At 35.6% G+C, this 13,377-nt stretch overlaps 1 protein-coding gene across 1 annotated transcript; it reads right to left on the bottom strand.

Moving 5' to 3' along the window:
• Positions 1-2,343: 2,343 nt before the first annotated feature.
• LOC127844007 (bromodomain-containing protein 7-like) lies at positions 2,344-10,577 on the bottom strand. Its single transcript, XM_052373974.1, has 6 exons — positions 10,420-10,577; positions 7,939-7,980; positions 4,947-5,010; positions 4,601-4,756; positions 3,162-3,202; positions 2,344-2,848 (listed from the first exon to the last, which is right to left on the bottom strand). The coding sequence occupies exons 1-6, from the start codon at positions 10,540-10,542 to the stop codon at positions 2,582-2,584; spliced, it is 693 nt and encodes a 230-aa protein (XP_052229934.1). The 5' UTR covers positions 10,543-10,577; the 3' UTR covers positions 2,344-2,581.
• Between the last annotated feature and the right edge of the window lie 2,800 nt (positions 10,578-13,377).

Genomic DNA, 13,377 nt, shown 5'->3' with positions numbered 1-13,377 from the left:
CGATGAAATGTTACATATACTTAAACCAGGGCCTTATTAAAACAGTTATGTAAACATTTGACCTCTCACAGAACAGTAAACGAAGGAAATAGAAATTGGGATCCCATATAAATTAGGTGTGAGGTCACTATCAACAAGAACAGAATTGTTTTACGTACGAAATTTGTTTTAGGTTATAAGAAGATTTTTTGACATAAAACGGTCTTAGAAAAATTCACTGAAAACGGTGTCAGCAATATTCTTGGAAGAAAACGTTAGAAAAACGTTTCCCCCCAAAAAATTGTAAGAATTACCATATGCTAAATTAAATAGATATTTCGTCTGATTTTTGATCAGGTAAGGCTTCATAATGGGTAACCGATAGATGTGGATTTTTGAAATGTGGTATATACCATAAGCATAGGTGCGTAAACGCACCTATGCTAAAAATGATTCAAACAATGATTTTAAATCATTTAAACAATAAACAAGGGCTGTTTGTAAAACATGCATGCCCCCCATATGGGCTGTCAGTTGTAGTGGCAGCCATTGTGTGAATACGTTTTTTGGCACTGTGACCTTGACCTTCAACCTAGTGACCTGAAAATCAATAGGGGTCATCATCGAGTCATGATCAATGAACCTATGAATTTTCATGATCCCAGGCATAAGCTTTCTTGAGTAATCATCCGGAAACCATTTTACTGTGTCAAGTCACCGTGCCTTTGACCTAGTGACCTGAAAGTCAATAGGGGTCATCTGCGAGTCATGATCAATATACCTATGAAGTTTCATGATCCTATGCGTAAGCGTTCTTGAGTTATCATCCGGAAACCATTTTTCTAAATTAAGTCACCGTGACCTTGACCTTTGAACTAGTGACCTGAAAATCAATAGGGGTCATCTGTGAGTCATGATCAATGTACCTATGAAGTTTCATGATCCTAGGCAAAAGCGTTCTTAAGTTATCATCCGGAAACAATTTTACTATTTCGAGTCAACATGACCTTGACCTTTGACCTGAAAATCAATAGGGGTCATCTGCGAGTCATGATCAATTTACCTATGAAGTTTCATGATCCTAGGCATAAGCGTTCTTGAGTTATCATCCGGAAACCATTTTACTATTTCGAGTCACTGTGACCTTGACCTTTGACCTAGTGACCTGAAAATCAAGAGGGGTCATCTACGAGTCATGATCAATGTACCTATGAAGTTTTATGATCCTAGGCATAAGAGTTCTTGAGTTATCATCTGGAAACAATTTTACTATTTCTGGTCACCGTGACCTTGACCTTTGACCTAGTGACCTCAAAATCAATAGGGGTCATCTGCGAGTCATGATCACTGTACCTATGAAGTTTCATGATCCTAGGCATAAGCGTTCTTGAGTTATCATCCGGAAACCATTTATCTATTTCGGGTCACCGTGACCTTGACCTTTGACCTAGTGCCCTCAGAATCAATAGGGGTCATCTGCGAGTCATGATCAATGTACCTATGAAGTTTCATGATCCTAGGCATAAGCGTTCTTGAGTTATCATCCGGAAACCATTTTATTATTTGGGGTCACCGTGACCTTGACCTTTGACCTAGTGACTTCAAAATCAATAGGGGTCATCTGCGAGTCATGATAAATGTACCTATGAAGTTTCATGATCCTAGGCCTAAGCGTTCTTGAGTTATCATCCGGAAACCATCTGGTGGACGGACGGACATACGGACTGACATGTGCAAAACAATATACCCCCTCTTCTTCGAAGGGGGGCATAAAAATGCCCAACATCAATTGATATTTAAATTGGAACAGTTTTTAATAGATGCCTACCAATATTCTAAAACAATACTAAATTAGTCTTTAAATGAAGGCAGTCAATTATCAAATGATAATACCACAAGAGGGCCCAGGGACACTCACCTATCATCTTGTATCCTTGTTGGATTATTCATATTCTTGTTTGAATTTAGGTCTTTATAATGCATGATCACTCTGGAACATGATCAGATTTGACATAATGAATATAATTTTAAAATCATTTTAGAGGACACGTATAAAATATAACAAACCATACATAAAACATGTAGGCCTTCCGGTTTTAGAGATTTGTAGTCATTCTGCTTTATCAGTCTAATGACACCGTGTGAACCAGGGATGTTGACCAGTTCTGACCCCAGTTCTGAATAATTTCAGCAGAGATTCTTTTACTTGCAAGTTATATTAAATTACTACTTTTTCAATGCTCTGTTTATCAACTTACATAGTGGCCAAAATACCCAGAATATTCCTGCGAAGCTGTTACGGACATTCTGTTGTCATGACAGATGACGGACAATTTAAAAGGAAAAATGCAAAGTACTTTGTGCTTTGTTAAGCTAAAGACCCTACTATCTTTTGGCTAAATTCTAACACAATATTCACATTTGTCTTCCATTTAAAACCAAACGCTGTTTATATCCAATTAAAAAACAGTGCTTTTTTTATCAAATGCTTATCATTTCATTTTCCTTTCTAATCCAAAAGTTAGACATAAAGGTATACAAATATACACAGTACTTTTCATCAAATAAATGTTCCCAAATCTCACAGGTTATTGATCACTTCTCACAGGTTATCAATAACTGTTCCATCTGTCTCCATCAAGAGTTCATTGTCGATGATATTCTGATGACCATCATTATTGTCATAGCTGTATGCAGCTTCCAACTGTGAATTGTCTTGATCATTTTGTAAAGAAACATTTGATTGGCTGAAACTGTCACCATCCTCGATTTCTATTGGCTGAGATTCATCCGTGCCTATGACAGACTCTACTGAGATTCCTAAAGCTTTTCGAATTCCTCTAAGACTTGTTACATCTCTGGGATATGCCTGCAATATGAAATACAAAGTGTGTATAATGTTTTATGGGAACTTTTTGCAAGACAATATGATTTGAATGCTAATTTCTAAATAGACACATTAAGGAAAAGGTAGCACAAAAAGTATAACATTCAAAGAGTTTATTGGCAGAATGTGAAAGAAAGTTAAGCCTTATTTAGAATCAATATATTTTTGGTTGAAAATAGGAAAATAATGTTGTTCTTGTTCATGAACATAGTTTGCCAACACTAAAGAACATTATGCAACATATGAGTTATAACATAAGGAGCATTACATAAAATTATTGTTTCAAGAAACTTACTTCCTTTGCAAGACTTGTGAGTTCAGATGTGACATTGTCAGCTGAAAATTAACACAAAGAAAATCATTTCATAGCTTATCATAGCAAAGAGTGTGTGCCGAATGATTTCAATCTCACAGCTAAAACTATGTTATCAAAATGTATCACAATAAAACAAATACAACAAGAACACTGAAATTAAGTGCACTGTTAAATTCTTATTTGAGTAGTTCGAATGAACAAACAAAGATTTCCATAAAACAGAATTATAAAGTCATTCCACAAGTTCCATAGTCATGATTAGCAAATTGTTTATTTACATGATTCATGCTTGTAATCAATCAATTACGCATTGTGGATATATAAAAGTCAAGATGTGATCAGGTTCCTGATAAAGTACCCAGGAATCTTTATCTGGTATCAGATTATGTGTACATTATCCATATCCTTCATAAATTACTGTGAGAAAACAATGTGAAATGAATATTTTTGATAAATTTGCATAATAATGAAATGTTCTAAACATGTTATCTTATTTTATTCATTAATGAAATGTCTAAAAAATAATTTTATTATAATCCCATGCAAAAGTTTTAAATATTGTTAAAAATAGTTTTTAATCTGATGTTTTGCAAGCAACACACTCAAAGAGTTCTATACCAGTGAAAACCCAAATCAAAATAAAGATTGTGCATGACCATCATATTTCCCTTTATCTGAACACATGTTATCATTCAAAATTAAATCAAAAGTCTACTTGCAATAGAAGTATTAGGATATGTTTTAACCTTTCACCAGATGCATGGACAAGTGCTTCATATAAGCATGACATTGCTCTTCATAAGTATAGTTCATGAGTATGTCTTACATACTTTTTAATTTATTGCAGTATTTGGAACAGTGACTGACCCTTTCTTACATGCAAAGCAAGTTTCATGATCATATCTTATGTACTTTTTTAGTCACTTCAGTTTTTGAGGACAGATCGAAAGACCAATAAATGGTCAGAGGTTGAAATAGACAGACAAATAGCAAACCCATAGTCCCATGTGTATACCAATATACACAATGTTGAACTTCAGCAGCCAAGTTTCATCATCTTATTTAAGTACTTTTTGATTATAACATTCACTTTAGCTCCATTTTAAGTATAAGTGCCCTAGCAAATGGTCCTGCATAATCCTTCTTACTTAGTACACCAACTATCATTGAATTTTCATCAGAATTCAGCAAAGGATAAACCTGAAGTCCCCATTCAGTGAAAACGTTAGGTTACTTATAACATGTATAGTATTAACCAAAAACAATTAAGACTTAGAATTGGAGATTTGGTTATCTAACTGTTCACATAATATTTTCAAGTTCTGTCCAAGCTTAGGAGTTCTGACATTTAGAAACATTTCTTGTAAAGAAATGTTCCATTCAACAGTATAACCATGTATGTGTGAGTGCCATGTTACCTAGGTGTTTCTCTGTGTCGCCAGGTCCCAGGGTGTTGGTCAGGTGCGGGGGAGGTCGCTGACTCAACCTTTCATGCTGGGCCTGATGAAGCTCCCTCAGGAGGTCTGCTGTCCGGTCCAGACGTTGCTGTACATCGGGCTTGCCCTCGCCACCATCTGAACACACCCAGAATACATATAGATATACAGATATACTACATCTGAACACAGACAGTATAAATATAGATATACAGATATTCTACATTTGAGCATACCCAGTATACATATAAATATACAGATATCTAATATCAAGACTATTTTTTGGAAGGGAACAATCCAAAGTTGAGTCTCATAGAGTCATGCATACCTGCAGTAGTGTTTGCTGTAGAGAAATCAGCCTCCTCTGGGTCATTCTGGCTGAACATCATAGTCTGAAACACAGATAACATATCAAAGTTGACAAAATGCTGTTAAAAACATTGCAAGTCAATTAATAGGAATATACAAATGGCACACATCACACACCAAAATAAATACTATCCTAAACAGCAACACCTACTAACTTTTTTAATTGCCAAAATACACAAACCATTAATCAACACCAGCTAGCTAAAAAAGAGACTAGAACAAAATCAAACAAGAGGGTCATGGTAACCTAAGGCACTTAACAGAGACCCGAAGGAACTTAACTATTTTTAGAAGGTGGGTTAAGAATAATTACTTTATGAAACATAACATTTAATTTCTTGACAGATTTTCAACAATTTTGCTGAGATATTAAGTGATAAGGTTTTGACAAATTTTCAGGAAGATTGGACAAAGAATGCATTGACTTCTGGAGGGTCAACAAGCTTTTTCAAATTTGAACTAGTTTTTGACTTCACATAGCCCAGTTTCAATCCCAGCTGAGATTTCATAAGGACAAATATTCTTTCAGACTGTTTTTAAATGGCAACTTAATGGTGACTATTTACTATAAATCTGACCAAATTTGTCCCTGTAAAATGACAAACTTGACAAAAAAACAAGAATTGGTTCAGTGATTTTGTTAACAATTTAACATGCCAGTATGTCAGTCCTAGGACTCACAAGACAAAAAATGTGTGAGTCCTAAACAGAAAGTGAAAGTCCCAAGTATTATAAACTTTCTATTGTTGAATTGAGCAAATATACAAACACAGACAAATAAAAAAATGAGAAGCAGTAACCAGGTCTAAAATTTGCTGAAAAAATGCTTATGTAAAGTGACTTTTGGTTGTTGTTTTTTTAATTCAATATGTGCAATGACTCAAGGTCTTCCTGCAAGACTGGTGCGTCGATAAACAGTTTGTGCTCGGGCAACGAAGCAAGTCTCGTTGACTGCTGAAAATGTGTGCAATGTGTATTTTTATCATGTCATTAAACTTTTTAGTATCCTTGCATAATGTGCAGTACATAATCTTGAATTAATCGTCAAAGGATGGTCAGCTAAACAGTTTTTCCCACTCTCTATTATAACATGTAGCTTTTTTGGAAGAACATTGTTTGAGTCGTCAATGGAAACGGTGGTTGTTGATTTAGATGGGCAAGACCTTGCATCACTTTGAAAAAACAACAACTGCTGGCCTTCGCTGGTATGTTTCCGCTTAGGGCCCATTTTTCAGACAAATTTTAGCTGACTAAACAAACCATTTGCTTTTCAGATGTAAATGTTAACTATATGTCATGAACAATTTGCTTTTCAGATGTAACTATTTACTCTTAAACCATATGCCCTTACACATTTTACTAACGACCAATCTCATTGGTTCAAAGTAATTGATTATCCAAGTGGTGCAATCTTTAAGTAAGGAGCACCATGTTAACATACATTTTACCCCGTACAGAAAGTGAAATAATAACACAAGGAATCTTGGCTGGACTGGCTACTTGAATAAAGTGGGAGTGATGTGATATATTCTAAAACTTTCCGTCTATGGCCATTTGTGTGTGTCTGGGACGCAGGACGCATAGGGTAACAAGAGCACGGCATAACAAGTGTCAATGTTTGGCTGCGGATGCAGTTTTGAATAAATAAAAGCTTGTCATATTTTTTTATTTTTTTTTAGAGGTCACATTGACCTTGACTTTTGACCTAGTGAACCTAGAACTCATCAAGGTGCATCTACAAATGAAGTTTCAAAGTTGTAGGTGGAAGCACTTTGAGTTTAGAGCCAATGTAAAGGTTTTAGCACGGCGGATGGCGGACGACGAGCTGGCTATGACAATACCTCAGGTTTTCTCCGAAAACGGCCGAGCTAAAAAAATCACTGTTTTATTGAGTTTATTATACAGCAACCCAATTTTGAAGCATTTTATAATATAAATTTAAACATGCAGTTAAACATACACACATAAACCATTGGACTACTGGTAATTATAATCATATTAATATTGTTTCAATTTTCCAATTATGTTTCAGTTTTCCAATATCTTGGTTTATTGTGCTATGTGCACAGGCTGTAAAAAATAAAGAAAAACAAGATGTGTTTGTGAAACACTATGTCCCCCCCCCCATATATTTGACCTTTGACCTTGAAGGATGACCTTGACATTGACTTTTCACCACTCAAAATGTGCAGCTCCATGAGATACACATGCATGCCAAATATCAAGTTGCTCTCTTCAATATTGCAAAAGTTATGGCCAATGTTAAAGTTTGACGTAAACAAACCAACAAACAAACCAACAAACATACAGGGCAAAAACAACTGAAACATTACTGACTTCACCCAAAGAAGGAAAATTCCCCGCCCTTGGTGGCCATATTTTTCAAATGGCAGCAACTTAGGAGAAAATGTAGTACAATAACAAGAGCTGTGTTTGTGAAGCACAATGCCCCCTACTTCCCTTTTGAATCCGCACGGCAGCTATTTTAGAAACAAGGTTATATTTTTAATGTAAAGGTCACAATGACCTTTGACCTAGTGACCTCAAACCACGTTTGATTGTAGATCTTAATGAAATGCATGTAGATGTGAAGTTTAAAGAACATAGACCCAAGAGTTTTCATTTTATGAGCAAGGTTAAAGTTTCTAGACAGACACACACATACAATGACAAACAGACAGACAGGCTAAAAACAATATATCCCCTGATCATTAGATCTGGGGGCATAAAAAGTTAACAAACAAGGTATGACAGGCAAAAGGCAGTACTAAAAAGGAGCTTATTCTGCTAATTGCAGAGCATATCTTATTTTTATTTACCTTTTCCTCAATTAGTAGATGACACATTCTTTCTCTAAATGCAAGTTTAGTATATTTTATTTTATTTATTATGTTGCATAAATTCATAGAACTTTGTAAAACAATAACTTATTTTAAGCATTTAACTTGTACCTTTTTAAGAGCTGCTTTCTGTTTTTCATCCTGTTTTCGCTTCTGGAAAATTTTAGAGAAGATAAAACATGCTGAAACATTATAAATATATTTAGTTGTGTTTTTTTTCAAAACCTTAAACACAAAGTATATAAAAGCATACCCAGCATACAATAATAACAAGAGGGCCAAGATGGCCCTAGTTCGCTCACCTGAGAGGAGTCAGTTCATTCAATCTTTACCAAATGTCAAACTTGACCTAGATATTGTCCAGACAAACATCCTGGTCCAGTTTCATCATTATTGAACAAAAATAAATATTATGACCAAGATTCATAAAATCTGAAACAAAATTGTGACCTCTAGAGTGTTAACAAGAATTTTGTATAATATACTGAAAATTTGGACAATCTATGGGCAATAATTATGGCATTAATTATGTGATTTTGCTCATTATCAAACTTGACCGAGATCTTTCAGCAACTTTGATAAAGAATGCTTAAGAAATGTGAATGCTAGAGTGTTTACAAACCAAATGTGGACGGACAGACGGCGGACAAAAACCAATCCTAAAACCTCACCTGAGCAATCAGGTGAGCTAAAAAGTGTGTTTCACCGATCTGAGCAATTTTCCAACTTGTCAGAGAAATCAATAAAACCAATGTATTGACTAAGTTTCACAATGATTAGGCTAAAAATGTGACTTCTATAGTGTTCGATCACAAGGTTTCTCTCTAGTCACATAAGGAAAACTGCCCCCACCCCCTTGCCGCCATGTCTTTTCACCAAGTTTCATGATGATTGGGCAAATAATGTGACTTCTAGAGTGTTCACAAGCTTTTTTTTACTATATAAATATATTTAAACTGCCCCCCCCGGCAGCCATGTTATTCAACTGACCGGAACCACTTTTGAACTCAACTCGCGTATTAAGGAAACAAATGTTCTGACAAAATTTCATGAAAATTGGGCCAAAAATGTGACTTCTAGAGTGTTAACATGTTTTCACTATATACATATAGAGAACAATGCCCCGCCCACTGGCGGCCATGTTTTTTCACCGATCTGGACCATTTTTGAACTCGTACGAGATATCAATAAAACCAATGTTTTGACCAACTTTCATGATGATTGGGCAAAAATTGTGACTTCTAGAGTGTTTACAAGGTTTCTCTATAGCCAAATAGGGAAAACTGCCACTATATACATATAGAGAAAAATGCCCCGCCCACTGGAGGCCATGTTTTTTCACTGATCTGGACCATTTTCGAACTCATCCGAGATATCAATAAAACCAATGTTTTGACCAACTTTCATGATGATTGGGCAAAAATTGTGACTTCTAGAGTGTTTACAAGGTTTCTCTATAGCTAAATAGGGAAAACTGCCCCGCCCACTGGCGGCCATGTTTTTCAACGGACCCAGACCACTTTTGAACTCAACCAACATATCATTAAGGCAAACATTTTGACAAAGTTACATGAAGATTGGGCATGAAATGTGACTTCTACAGTGTTTACAAGGTTTTTCTTTGTTTTGACCTAGTGACCTAGTTTTTTAACCCGACACGACCCAGTTTCGAACTCGACCGAGATTTCATTGGGACAAAACTTCTGACCAAGTTTCATGAAGATAGGACAATGTGGCCTCTAGAGTGTTAACGAACAAATAAGGACGGACGGACAACGTACAGACTGACGAACGGACGGTCAACGGACAAAGACCGGTCACAAAAGCTCACCTGAGCATTCAGGTGAGCTAAAAAAGAAGACTGAACTTTTCTGGACATGGATATGACCTTATGTTCCTATGCATTTCATCTTCTAATTTTTTAAGATAACATATTTTTTAGTTTCATAAAAATTTTATTTTGTAAATAACTGTATGAAAACTTACTCACACATCCTATTTACAAAAAGGCAAAGTGTCCCATAAGTGCTTACTTTACAATTACAACCGAGTTCATGACCATTTTGCAATTGTACTTTATAATCCATTGACCCACAAGGTATTCCAGAAGCAAAGTTTAAAACTATATATCCAGGGCCTCACTATAATTATGTTGCCATTCTAAACTAGAACTTTATATGACTACATTAATGATGGGATCCAGCATATGATGCTTATCAAATATAATATCTCTGGACTTTAAAATTGTTATTTTATGTTGTTAGTTTTTTAAACACAGTTTATAGAATCATAAAATCCTCAGGGACTGATCACTGTTTAACAACAGGGGGTTGGGAGACAATCTTTTTACAGGATGACACTACTATATCACATACCAGAATCAATACCTCTAACAATCATGGATATAGAAAATAAGAATAGTGCTATTGAAGTTTGTATAAAACATGTGACCATGTGGATGGGACCAGATCTGATCCCAAGGAAAATGTCTGCATAAGCATTGTAGAGGACTGCAAGAGGATGAACAACAGTGACCACTAGTGCCACAGTTGCCATGTCCTATTGAAAGCACAGCGCTGTGAGACTGGTTACCTCGTGTATCTGTTTCATGGTGGCAGAGTGCTGTCCCTTGGTCAGTACGTCCAACAAGCTGTCCACAATCTTTGTGCAGTCATCCTCAGCGTCCTCTACAAACTTCATCACACTGCCACACATGCAATGACACGGAGTGATTATTCTTAACTGATCACAAATATAATATGTATAATATGTATAATATGTATTTTTAAAGGGACCGTCAACCACGAATGATGAAAAAAGAAAATTTCTAAAATACCATATTTTTTTATTATTAGTTTATATTAATTAAAATATCACGACTGGTATATTACATTACTTGAAAAAAGTTGTTAAGTTTTCATATTTTCATACATTCTGTAATAAAATTTTACTGGGTATGTGTACCAGGTAACTACCAGTTAACTATAAATAACCTAAGTAGTTTGATCATCATCGTCACGTGGTAAACCCAGGAATGCAAATTGTGCATGCGTACTGAATTGCATATATTTTATACATAAAATTATCAATCTACAATGTACTTGCGTTATTTATAGTGTGTATTTCGTTATGTCACCTATTTTCGTGATGAACTTTCAATTTCACATCGCAAAATTTTACAATTTGTTCTCAAGTAATAATTTTATAAATGGATTTATACTCACCTGATACGAAATATACATTAGGATTTACCCATATAAAATGTAAACCGATCCGCAAAATAAACAAGAAGTGTGCAAGTGTCTGGCTAACTAAGTGATCAATATCCACCCAGACGCTATGTAGCCTCAGTTTTATGTAGTTGAAATGTAAACCCCTCAAATACATGAGGGGAGGTGGGAGGTACCCATAAGGTGAGTATAAATCCATTCATAAAACTATTACTTGAGAACAAATTGTAAAATTTTATTCCATGATTTATACTCACCTGATACAAAATATACATTAGGATGATTTCTAAGCAATGGTGGTCATGTATTTGCAACTTCTTGTTGACTATTTACATGATCTTCTACTTGAAGTTTGTAGATTATACCAATCTTGATAATCAACCCTTTTTTATAATACAAATATACTGTGTGGAAATATCTTTTCCTGCACGATCCGCATAAAATAAAAACTTTAATCCACAATTTATGATATGTTCACTAAGATCCTAGCTGCAGAACACTAGGAGCTACATTCCTAACATAAAACTTTATAAATGTACTTTCACTTGACCAATCTGCTGCTTCCAGTATTGCCTTAACGGAAGCACCATTACACAAAGCCCATGATGGACCTATAGAACGAGTAGAATGTGCTTTAACTTTTTTCTTTGGACTGTCATAAGCTTCCTGAATAGTCTTCACAATATAAGAAGATAATGTTTTTGCTGATGCCTTTTCATGAGGTGCATTCACTGTCAAGAATAAACTAGACTCGTCTCTGCCATTTTTATTTCTGAATTTCTCAGTTTGTTTAAGATAAATAGCAATGGCCCTTTTTGGGTCTAACAGTTTGTTCTGCTTGAACATAGGAACAAATATATTAACTGGTTTGTGTCCAGGTCAGTCTTGCTTAGACAAACCTTGTCTTACAAACGTTATTCCTTTGGCTTGAACTGACACGGCACCTTCTCCAAGCCTTAACGCTTGAAGGTCACTGACCTGTCTGTATGTGGTGATCACTGTAAGAAAACAGCTTTATAAGTGATATATTTAAGCGAAGTTTTCCTCAAAGGTTCAAATGGAAATTTTTGTATGGCTGTTAAGACTCTGAGAAGATCCCCACGCTGGTAGCAATCTACTAATGGGAGGTCTCAAGTTAAACACTCCTTTCAGAAGTCTGATTACATATGGATGTTGACCAACTGGAGTATAGTCAATAGGAGGTAATACAACAGAAAGCATTAACCTATAGCCTGCGATTGTTCTGTATTGTAAACCTTCTTTGTATAGAGAAGTTAGAAAATTCTGCACAGTCAGTTAAGGTTGCTGAATATTTATCAATTTCCCGTTCAGAACACCAGCGACTGAATTTGATAAACTTGGATGATTAATATTTTTGTGTTCCTGCTCTCCAACTGGCTGTGAGAAGTGTTCTAACTCTCTTTGAAAAGCCTTTATCTCTGAACAATTTGTTGATAGAAGCCATGCAGTCAGATTGAATACTTCGAGGTTTGGATGAAATATTTGAGTTTGTGGTTGTTGTAGTAATTTTGGAACAACTGGTAACTTCAGTGGATGGGCTACACACATTTCCAACAGTTCCCGGAACCAATGGCGTCGCGGCCAAAATGGAACTATCAGTATTATTTTGCAATTGTACTGTTTCATGTATTTTATGACTCTGGGAATGAGACATATGGTGGAAAAGCATAGGCAAACATTCTTTCCCATGGAATTGTTAATATATCTGTGGCTAGGGCTTCTTGATGGGCAATCCATGAACAAAACATCAGTGTTTTCCGATTGTGTATTGAAGCAAACAGACCAATCTGAGGTTTTCCCCATGTTTGAAAAATTTGGTGTACTACAGAATGATGAAGGCTCCATTCTGTTGGTTTTATTCAAAAACAACTGAGCTGATCGGGTAGAATATTTAACTTGCCTGCAATATGAGCAACTTTTAATGATATGTTGCTTTGAATTGCAAACTGCCAAATTTGCCAAGTGTGGTAGCAGAGTTGTGGAGATTTTGTCCCCCCTTGTTTGTTCAAATACTGTACACAAGTTACATTGTCTGTTCGTATTAGAACCCTCTGATTGTTTAGAAGTGGCTGAAACCTCTGCAACGCTATGAAAATTGCTTCCATTTCCAGACTGTTTATGTGTTTTAAGGACTGCTCTTGTGACCATGTTCCCTGAATAATTTGATTCCTCAGACATGCACCATATCCCGTCATGGATGCATCGGTCTCTAGAACTTTGTTTGCTGTCCATGGTTGAAAAGATTGGCCTATCATAATGTTGACTGGATTTAACAACCATGACAGATGTTTCTGCAAGT

The sequence above is a fragment of the Dreissena polymorpha genome, chromosome 9, assembly GCF_020536995.1.
Source record: "Dreissena polymorpha isolate Duluth1 chromosome 9, UMN_Dpol_1.0, whole genome shotgun sequence".
Taxonomy (NCBI): Eukaryota; Metazoa; Mollusca; class Bivalvia; order Myida; family Dreissenidae; genus Dreissena; species Dreissena polymorpha.
Note: the sequence above shows the minus strand (reverse complement) of the source record. Positions and strands in the feature narration are given on the sequence as shown.